This window comes from Lampris incognitus, chromosome 3 (assembly GCF_029633865.1).
Source record: "Lampris incognitus isolate fLamInc1 chromosome 3, fLamInc1.hap2, whole genome shotgun sequence".
NCBI lineage: Eukaryota > Metazoa > Chordata > Actinopteri > Lampriformes > Lampridae > Lampris > Lampris incognitus.
Genome location: NC_079213.1, coordinates 19,579,496 through 19,601,992, shown reverse-complemented (window position 1 = coordinate 19,601,992; position 22,497 = coordinate 19,579,496). Strand labels below are relative to the sequence as shown.

General features: G+C 43.4%; 3 protein-coding genes across 3 annotated transcripts in view; 1 reads left to right on the top strand and 2 right to left on the bottom strand.

Moving 5' to 3' along the window:
• Positions 1 to 2,401: 2,401 nt before the first annotated feature.
• Positions 2,402 to 3,928, bottom strand: stmp1 (short transmembrane mitochondrial protein 1). The gene is made up of 3 exons (XM_056277817.1): positions 3,792 to 3,928; positions 3,321 to 3,374; positions 2,402 to 3,117 (listed from the first exon to the last, which is right to left on the bottom strand). Exons 1-3 carry the CDS (start codon positions 3,804 to 3,806, stop codon positions 3,046 to 3,048), a joined length of 141 nt encoding a protein of 46 aa, XP_056133792.1. The 5' UTR covers positions 3,807 to 3,928; the 3' UTR covers positions 2,402 to 3,045.
• Positions 3,929 to 4,116: 188 nt separating this feature from the next.
• LOC130108969 (dynamin-1-like protein) lies at positions 4,117 to 15,621 on the top strand. The gene is made up of 18 exons (XM_056275636.1): positions 4,117 to 4,317; positions 4,808 to 4,949; positions 5,652 to 5,698; positions 5,861 to 5,932; positions 6,476 to 6,562; positions 7,246 to 7,408; positions 9,687 to 9,807; positions 9,914 to 10,045; positions 10,761 to 10,967; positions 11,192 to 11,312; positions 11,626 to 11,781; positions 12,033 to 12,122; positions 12,781 to 12,873; positions 13,184 to 13,237; positions 14,530 to 14,661; positions 14,749 to 14,858; positions 14,990 to 15,149; positions 15,239 to 15,621. Exons 1-18 carry the CDS (start codon positions 4,216 to 4,218, stop codon positions 15,293 to 15,295), a joined length of 2,046 nt encoding a protein of 681 aa, XP_056131611.1. The 5' UTR covers positions 4,117 to 4,215; the 3' UTR covers positions 15,296 to 15,621.
• Positions 15,622 to 16,390: 769 nt separating this feature from the next.
• LOC130109685 (troponin T, cardiac muscle isoforms-like) overlaps positions 16,391 to 22,497 on the bottom strand; it is a 28,884-nt gene continuing 22,777 nt past the window's right edge. Inside the window, exons 10-11 of the mRNA XM_056276680.1 lie at positions 21,639 to 21,676; positions 16,391 to 16,542 (exon numbers count right to left, since the gene is read on the bottom strand). Coding sequence (XP_056132655.1) covers positions 16,503 to 16,542; positions 21,639 to 21,676 — 78 coding nt within the window. The 3' untranslated portion in view covers positions 16,391 to 16,502. The remainder of the gene's footprint in view (positions 16,543 to 21,638; positions 21,677 to 22,497) is intronic.

Here is a 22,497-nt window from a genome sequence, read left to right as displayed (position 1 = left end):
AGTTTACAGAATACAACACTGAAAGAGGATAACAAAATTATAATGGAATTATAAAATTTATGAATTTGACCATTGATGGCGGAGGCTGCCCATGCAAAGTGCCAACCTGCTCATTGAGAGCAGTTAAAGGTTCAGTGTCTTGCTCAAGGACACTTTGACACACTCTCTGCAGGAGCCGGGGATCGAGCCAGCAACCTTCCGATTACTAGATGACCTGCTCTATCTCCTGAACCATGCCGCCTCTTAAAGTCGTGCAAGTTGCGAGGTGGGGCCTCCATGGATCAGACTTGTTTTTCCAGCATGTCCCACAGATGCACGATCAGATTGAGATCTGGGAAATTTGGAGACCAAGGCAACATCTTGAACTCTTTGTCATATTCCTCAAACCATCCATCCATCCATCCATTATCCAAACCGCCTATCCTGTCTCTCAGGGTCGCGGGGATGATGGAGCCTATCCCAGCAGTCATTGGGCGGCAGGCAGGGAAACACCCTGGACAGGCCGCCAGGCCATCACAGGGCTTCTTCCTCAAACCATTCTGAACAATTTTTGCAGTGTGGTAGGGCGCGTTATCCTGCTGATAGAGGCCATTGCCATCAGGGAATACCGTTGCCACGATGGGGTGTACTTAGTCTGCAACAATGTTTAGGTAGGTGATGTGAAAGTAACATCCACATGAGTGGCAGGACCTAAGGTTTCCCAGCAGAACATTGCCCAGAGCATCACACTGCCTCTGCCGGCTTGTCATCTTCCTATAGCACATGATGGTGCTATCTCTTCCCCAGATAAACGACGTACATTGCCGTCCACATGATGTAAAAGAAAGCGCGATTAATCAGACCAGGCCACCTTCTTCCATTGCTCCACGGTCCAGATCTGATGCTCATGTGCCCATTGTAGGCACTTTGGGTGGTGGACAGAGGTCATCATGGGCACTCTTGACTGGTTTGCAGCTATGCAGCCCCATATACAGCAAGCTGCAATGCACTGTGTTCTGATACCTGTTTATCATAGCCAGCATGAACCTTTTCAGCAGTTGGAGCTACAGTACTTCTTCTTTGGGTTGTAACGAGATAATCAATGTTATTCACTTCACCTGACAGTAGTTTTAATGCTTTGACTGATCGGTGTATCCATCTGAATGTATTATTGAGCTACAGATCATTTTGCACTATTCTATAAATTGCTTTGGACTTTACAGATCTGGGAACTTGAAGCCATATACGAAGTGAACGTCTTTATAAAGGAAAGTAAGCTTTTAAAGCTCAAGTTGGCTCAAGCAGATTAAGGTTATACAACAGCTTTAATATGTGATCAAAAAAGCAGAGAAATCACATCTAAATTGTATCAATTATTTCCTACAAAACCAAGGAAGTTGAGGTCTAACAGCACAAGGCCTGCCAAGAGAGGCAGAGATCATCCAAGAAGAGGTCCTCAAGTGCCAAAACAACCAAGACGGTCGTTGACATCCTCAGCCCAATGATCATGGAGAATGTTTACTACGTTTCCCACAATTTGGAATTTAGAGGCTTTGGGTGGCCAAATTCGGTGGCATGGTGGCGCAGTGGTTAGCGCGGTCACTTCACATCAAGGAGGTCCTGGGTTCAAGCCCCGGGGTAGTCCAACCTTGGGGGTCGTCTTCTGTGTGGAGTTTGCACGTTCTCCCCATGCCTGCGTGGGTTTCCTCTGGGGGCTCCGGTTTCCTCCCACAGTCCAAAGACATGTAGGTCAGGTGAATCGGCCATACTAAATTGTCCCTAGGTTTGAATGTATGTGGGTGTGTGTGTGTGTGTATGTCAGGCCTGTGTGATGGTCTGGCGGCCTGTCCAGGGTGTCTCCCCACCTGCCGCCCAATGACTGCTGGGATAGGCCACAGCATCCCCGTAACCCTGAGAGCAGGATAAGCGGTTCAGATAATGGATGGATGGATGGGTGGCCAAATTCAAAGAAAAAGAAGAAAGGGAAGAAGAGCAATAAAAAGAAGGGCAAAAAGTAGCTGCTTACCTCCAACCTTTTCATGGCCAAAATCCCTTTACCCTCCTAAAAAATATTCATTATACATACAAATATCTTGCATAAAGTCTATTGCTGCTGGCTACATTAAAATCACAGACAAAAGGCACCTGGAGGATGCATCTGCAGTGACACATCCAAGGCAAATGGCAGACTGTTTGGCTGCGTCTAGCGGTGCACAACAATGAAAAATGAAACTGGATTTATTCTGCGCCATACGATCTGATAGGATTGTCGAGACGATTTCCACCCATCCATTATCCAAAACCGCTTATCCTGCTGTCAGGGTCGCGGGGATGCTGGAGCCTATCTCAGCAGTCATTTGGCGGCAGGCAGGGAGACACCCTGGACAGGCCGCCAGTCTGTCACAGGGCCCACACACACACACACCTAGGGACAATTTAGCACGGCAGATAAACAATTTGCACCCGTATAATCTTAATTCACAATCCACAGACCTGAAAATTCATGTTCAGCACCTTTATTAGAAGCTGACAAGTTCATAATTGTCTTTGCACCAATATGACAAAGGATGGAATATAAATAACTGAGATTTTGTGAATCTGCGACAGAATTCCCGTACCTGCTAAAACCTAGAATATCAATGCTGCTATAACTTTTTTTCAGTTTTCTAACAAGAAAGCCTCAGTGAATATAAATGTCAAAATGTAATTAAAAGCACTACAGTGCTTCATACAAAAGCCAGCCAGCAGTGCCCTGATTTTTGGACCCAAAGTGATCCTTAAAACCAGTTATGTTGTTCATATCGAGACAGTTAAGTTTTTCCCAAAATGGGCACTGTAAGAACACGAGCTTGAAAAAATGAGGAAAAAAAATACTATCCCAGGCACTGTTTATATGCTGATAAATATTTTACACTGGTAAGCCAATGTACACACACGTTTTTGGATGAAATAAAATGTTTAGACGTAAGTAGTCATGTGCGTGTCATCTTTCATCCCATGGTCTCTATCATCCAGTCTATTTTCACATGTTCCTTGGTTCCTGCTGACATTGTAGATCCTCTTCACTCACTCTGGGGGCTTCTTCTTGGCCTCCACATCTTTCTTGAAGGCTTCTATTTTCTTGGAAATGTTGGGGACCTTGAAAAGAAAAGGCAGGATAGAAAAAAATTTAGCCAGCCTGATCATTTTATGACAACTGGAGAATTCCAACAGGATCTGCGTCTCCAAAACAACTGACCGGGTAACGGGGAGAATGTGAATTCAATTAGTTCATTTAAGATCCTGATGTTATTACCATGTCAGTTATGGTGAATGGCAAGTCAAAAAGCAGAGATACTTACATCATAGTTCTGAGCGAGGTACATACCCACGACGTTGCCCAGAGTGAAGCCAGCCTAAAAGACAACAGTCTGGCGTCAGTTGTGTTAGAGACCGACCAACTGCCCTGCTTACAAATGCAACCTCAGCTTCGACATTTACGCCTCGTCAGGCTGACGTTACCGCGAGCAGCTGGCTTGACTTGCAACGTTGACAGCTGTCAAAAACTCCAGTGGCCTCACTTTCAAAACGTAAGAGCCAAGATCGTTAACTTTACTTTGTGATTTTCACACCACAACACACACATCTAAGACGCTATGATAGTACCAACAGGCCCAACTCGCTTTCTATAATATTGTGAACTAACATTAGGTTCATGTCAATGTTGGCTGAACAAAGTTTAGGTTAACTCTTCTCACGGCGCCCAGAGCATCCCCGGTTACCTTAACGGACAAATGTAATTATGAACCTATATTGACGTTCAGCGCACTCACCAGGAATTGTAGCATTGTGGAATAGGGAAGTCTGTTGTAAAGTTGTCAAAAGCAAAAAGCCCGATAACAGACCAGGAGCTGCGGGTCAACACAACCTACTCCTAGCTAGCGACTACGCTGCAGATATGCGCGTGCGTATGAACGTTAACGGTGGCCGATAAGGAATACCGGAGCGCACTCTGGAGCCGGAAGTAAAATAACCTTGGTCGCTTGATGTAGATGTAGTCCAATTTATTCCTTTTGCCATTGTAACGACGCATGAGTGAACTACAAGTCCCAGTGTCAAAACACATCCATTCACTCACCCAGAGTAGGTGTTGTTGCAATGGTGGTGTCTGTGGGACATTGAATGACTTTGGTTCCATCATCAAGATAGAAGCTTTATTCATTTCGTTTACCGAAAGGGTGTCGTTTTACATCACTCATGGAGGCTCTTATACCCGTTATAAACAAGCTCCAAGATGTGTTTAACACAGTGGGAGCGGATATAATACAGCTGCCCCAGATAGCAGTCGTCGGGACCCAGGTAATATTCTCCGATACGTGTAAAAAACAGCTGACAAAAATTGCTAGCTAAAAGGTTGCTGAGAATCTTAGCGGAATCCTCACTCAGTGAGCTTGAATACGTGCACAGTCAGCAGCAATGCCACTAGATATGCAACGAGACGTCAGGAAAAAAGATAAGGCTTTTCAATGCAATGTCATGTCGCCTAAAAGCCCGTGTTTAAAACAACTGGACATCCCTTATAGTGTTTGCATATCTGCAAACCTCGATGTTCTCTGATCTGTCAGTGGCAATGGAATCGAGATCTTCAATCGCTTCTATTTTTAGATCATCAGCTCGCTAGCTTATATGAAAATCATGCCATTGCTGGAAGAAAAGACAGGTGCAGTCAAGCACACACACATGGACACGGATTCATCTTCCCGTCGTGTTAGAACAAGATAAGGCATTGGTTATTCCTGACTGTCATGTCTCTATTAATCCAATTAAATCGTCTGTTTTGTGTCTCTAGAGCAGTGGTAAGAGCTCTGTGTTGGAGAGTCTGGTTGGCAGGGACCTGCTGCCCCGTGGGACTGGCATTGTAACCAGGCGGCCTCTCATACTGCAGCTGGTCCATGTGGATCCAGGTGACGTTAGGAAGAGTGATGATGGTGGTAGGTACTTTAAAACTGGGCAATGCTACTGAAGTAGAAAGGATACAAGTAGGGTCAAAACAAGCGGTTTAAACATCCCTTTCTTTTGGTCACCACTGTCTCAGACCCTAATAATAGGCCAGCTAACCTTTTGGGTCCTGCTGCTATCCTCTAAATGTTGTATGCTGTGATATTTGCCTCTTGATGACCAGTGGATTACCACAGAGAGTTGGCCCCACAGAGGCGACACAGAGATTTACTAGGCTTTCAGGCATGGTTGTTAAACATGCACATGGAGAAAACATGCATGACTCTTTTGTTGTCCATTAATGCTGACATTGAAGTTTGTGTTGTGCTTTTTGCCTTTGGCAACCATGTCATTGTTCCATAAAAGTAATTGTTGCTGTTTCCTCAACCGCAGTCCTCAGAGTGTTGATTCACACAGTGGTCTGTGAAGGTGCATGATCCAGGTGTTTTTTAAGTTTACGTTGGCCTGATTCGCTTTCCGAGTATTGCTCCTTTCTTAGTGCTACTCCCAATGTCATTTCCCTGATTTGGTGCACTAGCTACACTCTGCTTGTTCCCTATTGAAAGAAATCGGACGTGTGTTAGTCCAATACCTAGAGCATACTGCTATTTAAGCCGATAAAATGCCTTTGTTCATGCACAGCTTGCATTGACATAAAAGTTATGACCCACACCATGTTTCATTGTGTTCCACAGGCAGAGAAGGAGAAGAGTGGGGCAAGTTTTTACACACCAAAAATAAGGTTGGAAGAATAATAATAATGTATTGTTTATATTTCACAACTCATCAAGACCAAATCTTTTAAGTGCCTCAGAGAAAACCACTGTTTATATCATCAAAACATTTACTCGCTAATGCTTGTGATATTTGGCTGGTTGTTAATTGCGTTTTTTTGTTGTTGCAGATTTACACAGATTTTGATGAAATCAGGCAAGAGATCGAAAATGAAACAGAGAGAGTGTCAGGGAATAATAAGGTGAGACTCATTTCACATTTAATGTCTTGTCCAAAAACATAACATTTAATGTCTTGTCCAGAGCAGATATACTGGTTTTACTCTGCCTGTACATCTTGTTTAACACCAGTGAGTGAACAAGGTGCCTTTGGTTCTCACCAAATACTGTACTTTTGTTGGCTAACAACTGGAAACAAATTACAATATTGTTAAAATCAAGTTTGACCAACTCGTTTTGTATGTTTGCCGGTTATGCTCCAACTTGGCTACATGGAACATTTCTAAGATATCATGAAACGTCAAAGTGTATTTTGATTTCCAGTAATGGTAACATTTTATGCCATTGATTGATTGATTTTGGATTTCACCAAATTTTGCTTTGGAGCCACATCATTTAAGACTAGTGGGACTACTACTAATGTTCCTCTTTTTCCATCCATTATCCTAGCTGCTTATCTGAATTGGAAGTATATGTGGGTCAAGCTTCCCATCTTTTGTTTTTTTGGATTTTTTTTTAAATTCTCCTGTGTTATGAATCTAATCTGGCTCATTATTCCTCTGCAGGGGATCAGTGATGAACCTATTCATCTGAAGATCTTCTCTCCTCATGTTGTCAACCTCACACTGGTAGATTTGCCAGGAATCACCAAGGTAACACTGTAATAATCTCATGTTTACAGGAATATTTTACATAACTACACCATCACAGTGACATGACCCAGAACACAACCTTTTTAGGCTTTTGTGTTTGATCCTCTTGAAATAAAACCATTACAACAAGCAGGAAGCTATATTTTTGGTCCACAAGCTACAGAGGCTCATATATATCTTAAGATTCCCCCAACAGTTTTCACTGTTTTGCCAGCCAACTGGATTTTGAAAATTAATCTAGACATCCAAATGATAGCTGGTTACCCGCCAAAGTGGTTAACAGAGAGAACCAACTTTGCAGCCATAACTGAAATTTACCAAAATTTTGCTGGTGGGTTGTGCTAATTTCCTACCCTGTTTCCTCCATCCTTGCCTATTTGTAGACTGGAGGAAATGAGAAAAACATTCAAATGTCACCGATTTAGAGCCATGCTTCTCTCGCATACTGCATACAAAAAATTACTCAATCTTCCTTATTCATATAAATGTTTACCTAAAGTTTATAAAATTACTTGAAGTTTTTCTAGTTTGCCCTTTATAATATATCTCTGTTTTGATCCCATTTCTTTTTTTGGCTATGTCCAGTCATCTGCCGCTGCAATAATCTGATTTCCCCCAGGGGGAATGTCATATTCATCTGTTATTCATTGTGTGTATCCGGTGGCATTCATTATTTCTTTTAGGTGCCAGTGGGTGACCAGCCAAAGGACATTGAGATTCAGATCAGAGAGCTCATCCTCAAGCACATATCCAACCCCAACTGCATCATTCTGGCTGTCACTGCTGCCAACACAGACATGGCTACCTCAGAAGCCCTGAAGGTAGCCCGGGAGGTTGACCCCGATGGTAGGCACTTAATTTGATTGGTTTCTTCTGTGTCCTCAACACATGGTACACTCAGCTATCTCAGGTTTTTACTGACATTTTTAACCTGTCCCTGCCATTGTGTGTGGTTCCACTGTGTTTTAAGAAAACCACCATTGTACCTGTACCTAAGAAAGCACCTGTCTCTTGGCTTAATTGTCACTGACCTGTTTCTTTGACCTGTTATTATGAAGTGCCTGGAAAGATTGGTTATATCTTATAAATAAAATATAACATTCCTGTTACCCTTGACCCATTACAGTTTGCCTACTGAGCCAACAGATCTGTAGATGATGCTATCTCACTTGCTCTGCATACTGCTTTAGTACACCTTGAAAAGAAAAATACCTCTGTCAGAATGTTATTTATTTATTTATTTATTTTTTGGATTTGGATTTTGATATACTTTAATGATCCCCATAGGGAAATTCCACTCTGCATTTAACCCATCCTAGCTGTGTAGCTAGGAGCAGTGGGCAGCTGCTGTACAGCACCCGGGGACCAACTCCAGTTTGTCTTGCCATGCCTCGGTCAGGGGCACAGACAGGAGTACTAACCCTAACGTGCATGTCTTTTTTTGATGGTGGGGGAAACCGGAGAAAACCCACTGCAGACATGGAGAGAACATACCAACTCCACACAGAGGATGATCTGGGATAACCCCAAGGTTGAACAACCCCAGGGGCTCGAACCCAGAACCTTGTTGCTGTGAGGCGACAGCGCTAACCACTGTGCTACCATGCTGCCTTTGAGTACAGCTTTTCTTTTAATAAAATTGTACCATCCAAACTGGTGTTGAAACTCAGAGGTCTTGGTCTGGGCAACTCTATCTGTAATTGGTTATTTGATTTTCTGACAGGCAGGCCCCAGACTTTGAGAATAGGTAAAACATACTCATCCACATAGTTCTTAGGACCGGGACACCTCAGGGCTGCTGTTTCAGCCCCCTATAGTACAGTCTGTTTACACACGAATGTGTTGCCCAATATGACAAAAACAGTATTATTAAATTCGCAGATGACTCCACAGTGATTGGACTAATAAGCAATAGTGATGAGAGAGAGGTCCTCTGCGAGGGAAGTGGAAGATTTTAACATATGGTGCCATGATAACAACCTCTTTTTACATGTCAATCAGACAAAAGCAATCATTGTTGACTTATAAATGTGATTTCATCTGATCTTTCATCTGATCAATGGGTCATCTGTTGAAATTGTGGACAGTTTTAGATTTCTTGGTTTATACATCACAGACACCCTCAACACCAATTGCATTCTCAAGAAGGCACAAGCAGAGACTGTATTTTCTGAGGCGTCTCAAGAGTTTTGGTATGAGTACCAAAACTCTTGTGAACTTTTATGCAGTACCATTGAGAATGTCTTGACAGGCTGTATCACAGTGTAGTTTGGCAACCTGACTGCTCAGGACTGCAGACTGCTGCAAATGATTATAAAAAGCAAAAACCATTGGCATGGAACCACCACAGCTTCATAATATTTACACCACTCGCTGCAAAAGGAAAGTCCAAAACATCATTAAGGACACCAGCCACCCCACTCATGTTCTGTTCTCGCTCCTTCCATCTTAAGAACATTACCGGAGCATCAAATCACACAACACCCGTCTCGGTAATAGTTTTTTTTTCCACAGTCAGTCAGGTTGCTGAACAGCTGAAGCATCCATATGCATCTTATATTGTTGCGTTATCATGTACTGTATATTATGTATATAATGTATGAATTCATTGTGTACATAGTCTATGTAGGTCTGTAGTGTTGTCCTTTTTTGGGGGGGATGGTGTGTCCTTTGTCTTTGTGTTAAGGTGGCGGGAGCCAGAATACAGGAATTTCATTGTATTCTAATACGAATGACAATAAAGTTGAACTTGAAAATATAAATTACACATACTGAAGGAGGTATCCATGTGCTACACGTGATGTGACCTTGCTACCATCATGCAATATATTTTGTCTTTGATGGCATATGATCACATATTTATGCACTCTTACATATTGAAAATACCAACATGCATGTTCATGTACATCATATGCACAATGTGCATCAGATAGTGTAAACCAGGAGAAACCTGTGAATTCTGTAGGCTACGAACTGCCTTGTCACTACTCATCATGACAGAAACAAGCAGATGGTTTCACTAATGTTGGTCATCAGTAACTGTGAGTAGACAGCTTATAGTGTGCAGGTGTTAATAATGTTCTGCCTCTCAAATAATAACCCACATGTGAATGTGTTTACACAGGTAGGAGAACTCTGGCGGTGGTGACCAAGCTGGATCTGATGGATGCTGGCACTGATGCCATGGACGTACTAATGGGCAGAGTCATCCCAGTCAAGCTGGGCCTCATCGGGGTGGTCAATAGGTCTGGATCACAGGCTCCCTTGTATTTACTGCTCCAAAACATACTTGGCTCAGTTAGTTAAAACAGAATTTATGATACTGGGGAATTACTGAATTTCAACTTACAGGAGCCAGTTGGACATCAACAATAAAAAGTCTGTGGCTGATGCCATTCGGGATGAGCATGCGTTCCTCCAGAAGAGGTATCCATCTCTCGCCAACAGAAATGGAACCAAATACTTGGCTAAGACCCTCAACAGGTAAATGTGATTTGAAATATTATTTGGAGTTTTTGACAGAACACTTTTTTCAAGTATACGTCCAGTAAAACAAAATATTAGTCTGATTAAAAATGTGGCTTGCTTCATTGTATTTATCATTTCCCTGAATAAAAACAAAGAAAATATGGAAGCAATGGAGCAGATATGAAGCTTTTCAGTGTGTGGAAGAATTTTCTAATGGATAATTGTTCATGGACCTGAGATGTCTGTACAGGGTTCCGAGAACATTTAAAGATATTAAAAAAAAAAAAAAAATCAGAGTGACTCTTTTTCCATTGATACGATAAATGAACAGGGAGTCTAGATTCCTGATCCTCACTGACATAGGCACAGTCACTCATAGTGACGCACAGTGTAAAATACTTTCATGACCATACATACAATTTTGTGCAAGAAAACTGAGCTAAATATACAATTCTGTTTTGCTTAGACATACTGTGATTCAGTCTATAAACATCTAAATATCCCATAATGTACAAACTGGCGTCAATACACTGAATCTACATCAGAAGCAATATTGACATTATGGTGGCCACTGTCATAGAAGTTGCTGTTTCCTTTCACTTTTAAAGGAACTCCATGTCAAGTCAAATTAGCATAAAATACTCATATCTGAAGTACATAAACTATAACCCTGCCGTGCTGTACATCTCTGCGTAAAAACTGACCCTTTCCTGTCTCCCTCCTGCAACAGGTTACTGATGCATCACATCAGAGACTGTCTGCCCGAGCTAAAGACGCGGATCAACGTCCTGGCAGCTCAGTACCAGTCCCTGCTCAGCAGCTACGGTGAACCTGTGGAAGACCAGAGCGCCACCCTACTCCAGCTCATCACCAAGTTCGCTGCTGAGTACTGCAACACCATAGAGGGTACCGCCAAATACATCGAGACGGCTGAACTGTGAGTTACAATACCTCTTTGCGGCCACACGGGCCCGCTGTTGTTTCAGTCAAATGCATGACAAGCATCTTAACAAAAACCCGGCATTGGTTTCATCACTTTAAAGTGATACAACTTGTAAGTTAAAGCACGCACAGCTTCTGTAAAAGGAGGCCCAATAGAAAAGTGTGCTATGCCGTTCACATCACAGTTAACCCCTGCACCCCACCTCTGCTGTTTTTCAGGTGTGGTGGAGCCAGGATTTGCTACATATTCCATGAGACGTTTGGCAGAACGTTGGAGTCTGTGGATCCCCTTGGAGGACTCACGACCATCGATATATTAACAGCTATCAGAAATGCAACCGTGAGTGTATCATTAATCCATTTAGTCTCTTCTCTCCTCTCCATGCAAGTTAAGAGTATGGTGTATGGTGGACTGCACTATTGCCAAGAACTGAAAAATTAAGGAGAACATTTAACTCCTGTAGCCTTCTCTGAATTTCACCTAGCTACTTACTCAATATGATGTTTCAACCCCTATTCTCGTCCTTTTCCTAAGCCATGCACTCAGACTGCCCATCATAGCAGCAGCAAGGCACTGATTCATTGCTGGCTCATTTGTTCTAATTCAATTGCAGTAAATGTTTGAGATGTACCTCCCCCTCTCACTACCTCAGGGTCCCCGTCCATCCCTGTTTGTGCCTGAGGTGTCCTTTGAGTTGTTAGTGAAGAAGCAGGTGAAGCGTTTGGAGGAGCCCAGTCTGCGCTGCGTGGAGCTGGTCCATGAAGAGATGCAGAGAATCATCCAGCACTGCAGCAACTACAGCACACAGGTGCCTTGTTGAATTCAGCTCAGTTCAGTTCTGTTCTGTTCTGTTCTGTTCTACGCTTTTGTTTTACGCTTTCATACGCGTGTGTGTGTGTGTGTGTGTGTGTGTGTGTGTGTGTGTGTGTGTGTGTGTGTGTGTGTGCGTGTGTGTGTGTGTGTGTGTGTGTGTGTGTGTGTGTGTGTGTGTGTGTGTGTGTGTGTGTGTGTGTGTGTACGCACACGTGCGCTTGTGGATATGCCGGTGTTGTGGTACAGGAGCTGCAGAGGTTCCCTAAGCTCCATGAGGCCATAGTGGAGGTGGTCACATCCCTCCTCAGAAAGCGGCTGCCCATCACCAATGAGATGGTACTCTCACATATATCTCATCATTTTGCAAATGCTTCTAGGTCCTTAGGCCATACAATCAACAATGTTAGAGAAAGTACCATATCAAGTTTTTGTTTTGTTTTGTTTTGTTTTTTTTGGGGGGGGGGTTCCTCCTTTTTCTCCCCAATTGTACCCGTCCAATTACCCCACTCTGCCGAGCCGCCCTGGTCACTGCTTCACTCCCTCTGCTGATCTGGGGAGGGCTGCAGACTACCACATGCCTCCTCCAATACATGTGGAGTTGCCAGCCGCTTCTTTTCACCTAACAGTGAGGCGTTTCGCCAGGAGGATGTCGCGCATGGGAGGATCACGCTATTCCCCCCAGTTCCCCCTTCCTCCTGAACAGGCGCCCCGACCGACAAGAGGAGGCGCTAGTGCAGCGAATAGGACACATATCCACATACGGATTCCCACCTTCAGACACAGCCAATTGTGTCTGTATAGACGCCCGACCAAGCCGGAGGTAACACGGGGATTTGAACCGGCGAGCCCCGTGTTGGTAGACAATGGAATAGACTGCCATGCCACCCGGACACCCATCAAGTTTTTTTTTTTAGGTTCCCGTAGTTAATATTAGGGGTGTGGGGGGAAATAATATTGGACAGGCGATTGACGCCGTCATCTTTTTTCTTTGTAGGTCCATAACCTGGTGGCTATTGAGCTGGCCTACATCAACACCAAACATCCAGACTTTGCAGATGCTTGCGGAGTCATGAACAACAACATAGAGGTCTGCACTCTCAACCAAACACTTGGTCATGTGCTTAGGGTTAGAAACTGTGAGGGGCTCAACTCTCTAAAGAAAACTGATTGTTTACACAGAGGATATTTTTTCACTTGAATAATGAAACATACCTTTATTTTACATTGGAAGATACTGAAAAAATTATAGTTGAAATAGTTTCTGTCATACCCAGCCCTGATTGTTTGAATGAACATTTGTATAACAATCTTACCTACTTTCCCTGTCAGATTTATACCTTGAACCTTTTGTTTGACTCATCGGATGAGGACAAAATGCTTTTTTTCTCTCTCTTTAGGAGCAGAGGAGGAACAGGATGAGAGAGTTGCCCGCTGCAGTGCCTAGGGATAAGGTAAAAGCAATAGCCATACTGTACTTGAATAAGCCTTTACCCCTGTCTTCATGATTGACAGCAGCTCTAAATAAAGCAGTCTGCAGTCTCTACAGATTTCCTGTGTAGGATGGGACTCAGGCGCCGTCACACTACTCATCGTACTACATGATGATAATCTGTTAACGAAACGCCTCGGAGAGTTTCAATCCAGGAATTTTACCCCAAGATCTGCTCTCTCCCTCTCACATTTCTCCTGTCCTCCACTCAAATGGCTCTTGACTGCCAATGTCTTCCCTTGTATCCTTTCTGCACTTCTTCTCAGTTCTCTTTCTCTTTCTCTCTCTCTCTGCTCTTTTTTCTCCTGTTGCTGCTAGTCTGTTAGCAAAGGTCCTATCGGTCCAGTACTGGTCTCTGGTGAGCCCCTTGCCTCGGGAGCAGACTTGGACAGTGCCAAGGTGGGCACGCACACAGCTAGCCTGCTGCCTTGTCTGGCAGGCTGGTTAGCTGGTGTTGCAGCATGGATTGGTGATGGATGGAAAGATAGCATGGGTGTTTGGCATGCTCTTCGATCTTGGTCTGTTGAATCTGTCTTCTTGTTTTGCTTTCCTTTAGCCGATAATGACTTGTACTAACAACTACTGTGCTCTCTTCAGAGTCTTGTTATACCCCTGTTGGTTCAGCTGTCTTAGAGAAAATGCTCTCCCAAAATCCAGTATTGCAACCTCTTTGCTTAGTTTGCTCCATCCAATGTACTTGCGTAGATGATAGGAAGTATTGGTGCAATTCTGCCACTCCACTGTCTAGCCAAGCCTCCCTCTACTGTATGCTGTGCAAGCGCATAAGGTTAGCAGAAGGAAGCATTGTTTGGATTTGCCAACGGTACTCACCTCTACAATGACTTCGCTTTGTCTGGTGTGTTAATTCTTCAGCTCATTTTCCTTTACATAGAAAAGCTGAGGTGTCTTACCTGATGTGTCCCCAAGATCTCATTAGCCAATACAAAGGCATCTAGTCAGCTCTTAGTCACACTATCCTCTATGGCTGTATTCTACTCCATATCTATTATATGCTTGTGTATCTCTCTAGTGTCTTCTTGTGTACAGTACTTGTCTGATTGACTGCTGGTTGCACTAATGCTCATGAATCCCTCACGCATTGTTAACTCTCTTTTCTCTCTGAGCTACGCTGAAGTGCTAACAGGACACACCGCTCAAACTATGCCAGTGGTAGCTACTGGCACTGGGGAGTTAAGTGGTATCTGTCTGTATGTCTTTCATGGATACGTTATGGTTATGTATACTGTTCCTCAGGCGCCAGGAGCAGGGCCCCAGGAGGGGCAGGATAGCACAGGGAACTGGAGAGGGATGCTGAAGAAGGGAGACGAGGCCGCAGGCTCAGCACCGGGAAGCCCCCTTAAAGGAGCTGTCAACTTATTGGATGTGGTAACTAACCGCTGACCTGTCATTAGAACTAAGAGTATCTCTTATCAGTTAGTCAGCGACTGACTTGCATGTGCTGTCCCCCCCAAGCCTGTGCCTGTTGCCAGAAAGTTGTCATCACGTGAGCAGCGGGACTGTGAGGTCATCGAGCGTCTCATCAAGTCCTATTTCCTTATTGTGCGCAAGAACATTCAGGACAGGTGAGCCACTCATCTCCAGTTTAACACTCTCTGTTTACCCTACGGAGCCACTTCAGACTATTCTCATTGCTAAAGACAAACTATATATATATCCCATGACCCATTTCGGTCATATGTTCACTCCTTTTTAGTGTGCCCAAGGCTGTGATGCATTTCCTGGTCAACCATGTGAAGGACAGCCTTCAGAGCGAGTTGGTTGGCCAGCTGTACAAGTCTGGCCTCCTCAATGACCTGCTGACTGAATCAGAGGACATGGCCCAGCGACGCAAGGAAGCCGCAGACATGTTAGAGGTAGAAGAACCCCACCATTTGGATCGCCTCAATTATTTGTACTTCTTCAGTGCCCATATGCCAATTTCTTTTTCATATTTTGCCCACAGGCATTGCAGAAGGCCAGTCAAGTGATTGCGGAGATCAGGGAAACTCATCTTTGGTGAAACCTCAGCAGGGAGCAGTCACCATGATCTGTTAAATCTGTTCTCTCTTCATCGTGTCTCAACATCAACATGCAACTTTATTCATCATGTCTGAACACGAGTAAATCTTGAATTTGCCAATGTAAAAATGCACTGTAATGGTCCCTGTAAGAGTTTGGGGATCCTGTTGGCTCAAAGCCACCTTAGGAAAATTGAAGCTGTAACTCTATTTAAATGCTAAAGTAAATATGCTTGGCTTTGCCCTTACAGAAATGCACTGTCTCAGTTAGCTCAGTTTAAGGTGAGGTTTTAGAAATTGTAGTTGGTGCACACAGCGCTTTGGGGGATTTTGAAAGATGGCAGCAAAAGGCAAAGTACTTTTCATCTCTGACAGGCTGAGGGATAACCAGTTTGAAAACGGACTGTTGTGTGAAGTGGAAATGAGAGATGTAGTGCTGCTTTAGCAGCCCCACCGAGCATTATAAAAACTGTTTTGGCTCTGGATTTTTAGAAAATCAAAAATAAGATCCACCTCTTTATCTGTAACCTTTCCATTTAAGCGTTGCTGTCTTGTGTAGGAAACCATGGGACCTCCGAAAGGTTAGTAATAGTGTAATACCGCAGCAGGGATTGGTTCAGTACAGTTAGAATACATGGGCCTGCTCTTGTCTTGCAGCAGCCTTATCAAAGCCAATCGTAGGCCTCTGTCCTGTGTACATATTCCATAACTTGACTTCACTGCACGGTTAGTGCCACACTGTATTTTATAGAGGATGTCTCCTGACTCTGTATTACTGCTTTTATTTATTGTCACGTTTATTAAGTGTGTGGTTGATATCATACGCACTGTGGTCACTTTGTCATGTTTACATCGTGCAGCTCATATGTGAAATTTACAGTGCACTGTGGTTCTCTGTGTATGGTTCCAAAATGAATGAATAAATCCACGTATTTTATTGCCAATTCATTAATTTGGACTGACGCATCTCTTTTGGCTGTAACGTTGATAACCGGACAGTATGGAGACTTTGAACTACACACAAATGCTTCACATAACCACAAACTGGGAACAGACATCACCCAAAAGCAAAGAATCTGTTTACTATTTGTGTTTACAGCAAGCCATTGTAACACTATTTCATAGTTTGAACGTCCGATAAGTAAACGACACTGCCGCCGTTGACCATCTTCAGCCGTCTGCTTGGAGAGTGCCGGGAGACGTCCATCCTTATCTCAGCCTGCCCTTGGCCTTGCCTCTGCCTTTGGCACTGTGGAGTCACACACACACAAAAAAACGGTTACTAATAATAACAGTACGCCCGGTAGTTATTTCAGTCTTAGTTTATTTAATTCAGTGAGTGTCTGTCATGTAAAAATAAAGTTCACAGGTTCAATCCACCAATCAGTCATGTGTCGTGGCCACACACCTTTTCAGCACAATTCACTCTGCAAAACTGAAATGTGAATTGAAGAGGGCGAGAGACATAGACAAACACCTAAAGAGAGAGAGAGGGCAATCCTTTCTTTTAATACCGGTTACTCACTCTCTTTCTTTTGTCTGTCTATGTCGATCACCCACAACAAATCCCCTCGCTTGCTCACTTTTCTGTGGGTGATCGACATAGAGACAACATAGAAACCTGTTCTAGCTCTCTTTGTTGCCTGATTGACGTGAGTGTCAACCAATCAGATTCACAGTCAATATGACGAGTTTCTTTTTATCTGTGCTACTTGTTTACTGGTTATTTTAAAGGTATCTGTAGATCAGTGACTGTGTCATTGATGATGTTTACAGCAACTATCTATCTATATTGTAGCGAATTCGGGGGACAATGCAACCACAGGAACTGCCGCGGCCGGGAAGCGAACCCGTATCGCCCGCACCGCAGGAGACATCGCTAACCGCTCGACTAAAGGGTCAGACCCGCCAGCCAGCGGCCAGCGTGTCTTCTTATCCATGCACGTTACACTACCCCCCTCCTTCGGGAAGCGCGTCCCCGCGCTTAAGCATATCAGCTCCTTCACGCCTCAGGGCGCATACACTTCCAATGGCCTTACGGTCTCTCCATCCCACTTCTGACACCAATGTAACCGAGCTATTTTCTCGCCCGGTGCGGGATTCGATACGAAGTGTACTGCACCACAAGGCGACATCACTAACCGCTCGACTAAAGGGTCAGACCCGTTAGCTAGGGGCTAACGTGTCTTATTAGTAGTTTACAGTCGTCACCAATGTAACCGGTTATTTTCTTGCCTGGTGCAGTAAACCCCGTATCGAATCCCGGAGCAGACACGCTGGCAGCTGGCTGGCGAGTCTGACCCTTTAGTCGAGCGGTTAGCGATGTCTCCTGCGGTGCGGGCGATACGGGTTCGCTTCCCGGCTGCGGCAGTTCCTGTGTTTGCGTTGTCCCCCGAATTCGCTAAAATATCTATCCATCTATCTCAGTTCAATTGCATTCATTTCAAAAATGCTCTATTAGAATCTTTTTCAACAAAATATTACAAAATTACCCAGTGCAGTACGACATATCAATCACTATTCATTAGAATATACTTTACATTTTTAAAACATTTTTATTTGGATACTTGTTCATTGTATTGAAGATATCAGTAGTGGTGCAGTGGTTAACAGTAACGCTTCATGAGCAGGTGGTTGCAGGTTCAGTTCCAGGTCTTATATTTCCCATTACACACTCTTCGTTGTTCACAAGTGTGAATAGACAATGATTGGCTGAGACTCCGGCCCCCAGTAACCTTCAACCGGATTCACTGGTTTTACAGAACGAGCGGAGTCAACCAGCCGCGTTTGGACTAAATCATCACTACAGCAAACAAAGCATTTGATTGTTTGTCATCAAATCTGACAGACAAACAGACAGAGACAGACAGCAAGCAGTTAACAGCAGCACGGATGAAAATAATTCTCGTCAGACTGACTGTGGATCTGATTGGTTGATACTCACGTCAATCAGGCAACAAAGAGAGCGAGAACAGGTTTCTATGGTGCCTCTATGTCGATCACCCACAGAAAAGTGAGCGAGCGAGGGGATTTCTCGCGGGTGATCGACATCGATAGACAACAGAAAGAGAGCGAGTAGTAACCGGTACTAAAAAAAAGGATTACCCTCTCTCTCTCTTTAGGTGTCTGCCTATGTCTCTCGCCCTCTTTCACTCACGTTTCAGCTCTTCAGAGTGAATTACGTTTTTAAATGTGTTTTGTAAATAAATTTGACTTGACTAGTCACGTGTATGGACAATTTGTAATGAAGCTGTGTATGTGTGTGTACGTGCGCGGGGGGGGGGAGCAAACAGCTGAAAGCCTCTTAAACATAAGACCTGACATCGAACCTACAACCCTCTGCTCATGAAGCAGTATTGTTAACCACTACACTACAATATTACCCTATGAAAACCCACCCGTCCACCTCATAGTACTGTGTACTACTGATATCTGCAATACAATGGACAAATATCCATCCATCCATCTATCACTTATCCAAACTGCTTACCCTAATCAGGGTCTCGGGGACGCTGGCGCCTATCCCAGCAACAACAACAAATATCTAAATTAAAATGAATGGATATCTGAAACATTAAAAGTTTGATATCCTGATGAAAAGTGATTGATATTTCATACTGCACTAAGTAATTTTGGTATTATTTTGTTGAAAAACATTCATACTAATTGAGCATTTATTTAAATGAATGCAGTCAGACATGGATTAGATAGATAGATAGCTAGATAGAGTAGAGTAGAGATTTACATTTACAATAAGCAGTAAACAAGCAGCACAGATGAAAATAATTCTCATCATATTTATTGTGGCTCTGATTGGCTGAGACTCACGTCAATCAGGCAACAGAGCGCGAGAACAGATTTCTACAGACAGACAACAGAAAGAGAGCGAGTAGCTGGTACTAGAAAAAAAAGATTCCATGCTGGGTCCTCTCTCTCTCACTCTCTCTCTTTAGATGTCTATGTCTCTCGCCCTCTTTCACTCACATTTCAGCTTTTCAGGGTGACTTGTACTGAAAAGGGGCGTGGCCACAACACATGACTGATTGGTGGATTGAACATGTGAACTTTCTTTTTACATGACAGACACTCACTGAACTGAACTAAGACTAAAACAATAGTTCAGAACCAGGATCATGCTTATTGGCCATGTAGGTCTGCACATACATGGAATCTGATTCTGGTTTCGTGGCTCTCTCAGCGTACTTAACATAGAATAACAACACTACAACACAACAGTCTTCAGATATATACACAGGAATTGACTATATACAGGTGAAATAAGAGGTGATAAAGTGCAATGGTGCAGAGAATATATCAGATATGTGCTGAAATAGATGTTAGCAGGTTACTTACATACATGCCTGAGGTAGATGGACATGACAGTGTACCAGTATACATACAATGTACAGTACAGTGTATACAAAATGGTTGGATTTATTGACAGTGTTAAGCATTCATTTGAATGACAGCCCACGGGCGTTCCTGTGGGTGATCAACATTGACAGACACTTAGAGAGAAATGTCAATTTGAGTTAATACCCAAGACTACTCTCTCTCTCTCTCTCACTCGCTCACCTTAAGACACATAGTGAAGGGAAAGTGGGAAGGAGGGTTAAAGGAGCATGCTTTTTAAAAAAAAAAACAAAAAAAACAAAACGTGGGTAACCACACATGACGTCACACACGGCAGATGGTGACCAGTGATTGTATCCTATCAGCAGCAGTCTTACCTTTGATACTCTCTTTTTCAGTATCTTTGCCATCAAGGTCTGATTTGCCTACAGCTTACTCTGGCCAAAATGTGGCTTCAACAGACAAGCATCAACACTTACCGGCTGATTCAACCCGGATATGCTGCATTCTGCCTTCAACCGGGGAGAAACTTGTGCCACAGAGTCAACGTTTGTAAACACTATTGTGAGAATAACAGCATGTAAGGTTGTAGATACTGTACATGGGAAAGCCAAACCTAGGTCAAAATCTGCATGTTTGTCAATGCAAGCATCCAGACTATGATGGGGTTTCCTCTTGGCTGTCTCTCCTACCGACCGCAGCATTAAAATCGGTGAAGGAGGGCGATTCGTACCCTCCTCAAAGACACGGTCACTTTATTTCATTGAGTTCAAAAGCTGAAATATGGCTGTTGATTAGGATCACAATCTTCCCAAACTATTTCCATCTATATACTATAGGAAGGAATTAATGGAGAAATACAGATGAAAAAGAGGGATGGAGAATGGTATGGGGGGGGGGTCTAGCTACAAGAATTAAAGAGGTTAAGAAAGATGGAGACAAGATTAAGATGGCAACGTAGACCAGTGCATGCTGGTCAAATCGGGATCGATTACGAAGATTGATGCCCCAGTACAGATAAAACAAGCCAACTTCATACTGACCTAATGTTTCCCATGGTCAAGGGTAAAGTTAAATATCAAGCATCCACGTGGCTTCTCTCGTTTTAGAAAGCAGTGCGAGGACCTTAACTGCACCACATTATGCCACAATCTTTTCTTTGACCTTTTCCAATGCTTGTCTCTTAGTTTTCCCACATTAACCTTCCCAAGAAAGCTAATGTGACTTTAAAAAGGCCCTTGAGGGTAATGATGGATATAATAGCCTAGATAATGTAACACACCTGCTAAACGTCTTGACATCTAAAAATACTTGATGGCTTCAGCAATAGAGTCACGTGCCGCAAAACTGTTTAATAGGGACTACGGCCTTCCGAAATGTGAGGAAGAAAAGTTACCCAATTTGGTTTGAAAGATTAGCCCTTTGCGTCCCCAGTTTATATATGTCTTGAGAAAGGTTTGCTATGATCAGAGACTACTCAAATTCAGAACCGTCGCATGGGCTGTGCGAAGTGGGTGACCGCGCAGGGCCTCGTGCCTGTAGAGCTTCGTGCCGAGCCTGTAATCCTGCAGTTTATATTTAAATATATATAGTTTTTTTTATGACTGTTCTTGACCTAACATGCTTTTTAAATGAAATTCCTCTGTCAATTCCGTTATGCACAGTCAAGGTCACATGAGTGCCTGAGTGAGTGATGGAGTTTCGTTTTGCCCAGTAACTGCCTAAACTTAAGAAGTTGTGCTTGAGACGAGACAGAACTTACCAAAACCAATGTGATCTAGCTTCTTTCAAACTGGTCTTTCAGGTAAACATGTGATTTTATCTTTTTTCAAGAAATCTCTAATTTGCTTGTTTTGGGGAATTCCTTACTTGAATATGCAAAATTTTGCATCAGGTGTAATTTTTTGACCTTTAGTGGGACAACCGAGATGTTTCCTGAGGAGGTTCAACGTCAGATATGACTCAGGTTACATCAGGTGAGAGCTCACTTACCTCTGATGGTCATGAACACGAGCCAGTAGCTGAGTGATCTGTGGGGGACACATAACATGGAAGACCAACTGAACAAAGGAAAAGCAGACACAAGAGACCCTAAAGAGACAGGATCGGACACCCATGGAGATGAAGAATGGACCTGGGGGTCCCAAAGAAGAGCGCTGCAAGATGGGATGTCAGATAGCTAAACCGGGTGGTCCAAAAATGTTACCCACCAGACTTCAGGTACAGGTCCACCTCGAGTCCACCTGACTGTACAAACAAAGTGTCAGTGTTGTAATGTCTTGTCTACTGCTAGGTTTGTGTCAGCACGCGTCTGCTATGGCTAGGGATGAGAGATGAGACCCCCCCACCTCACCTGCCAATATGTCATATCACACCTGAGTAGAGCCTCACTGGGGATCAATTGGAAAATTTGTAAAAGATGACAGAGGCAGTGCCTGAATAGATTTTCTGGAGGGCATCGGGACATTTTCTGGTTCAAATCTTAAAGACTCAATGACTCCACCAAGTCTGTGATTCACTATTAACTCAAACAGCAACACATCGCATGCCCCGAAGACATCACAGCGCCAGAGTCTTGGTTCTCTGGTTTCTGTTATTGGGTTTAGCCCCTTTTCATTTCAAACTATTGATTTGACTCTGTAATTACAGGGATGACATCATTTATAGTTGATGCGGTACTTAAAGTCGGACTGAAATCAGTGATCAGATTTGGCTTTTCATTTCTAAAAAGACAATGTCATAAAACATACGTGACATTTTTTTTTCTTCATTTCTTCATTTGTGACCAATATTGTGGTTTTTTTATACTACTACAACTTTTGGCTGCTCCCGTTAGGGGTCGCCCCATTCC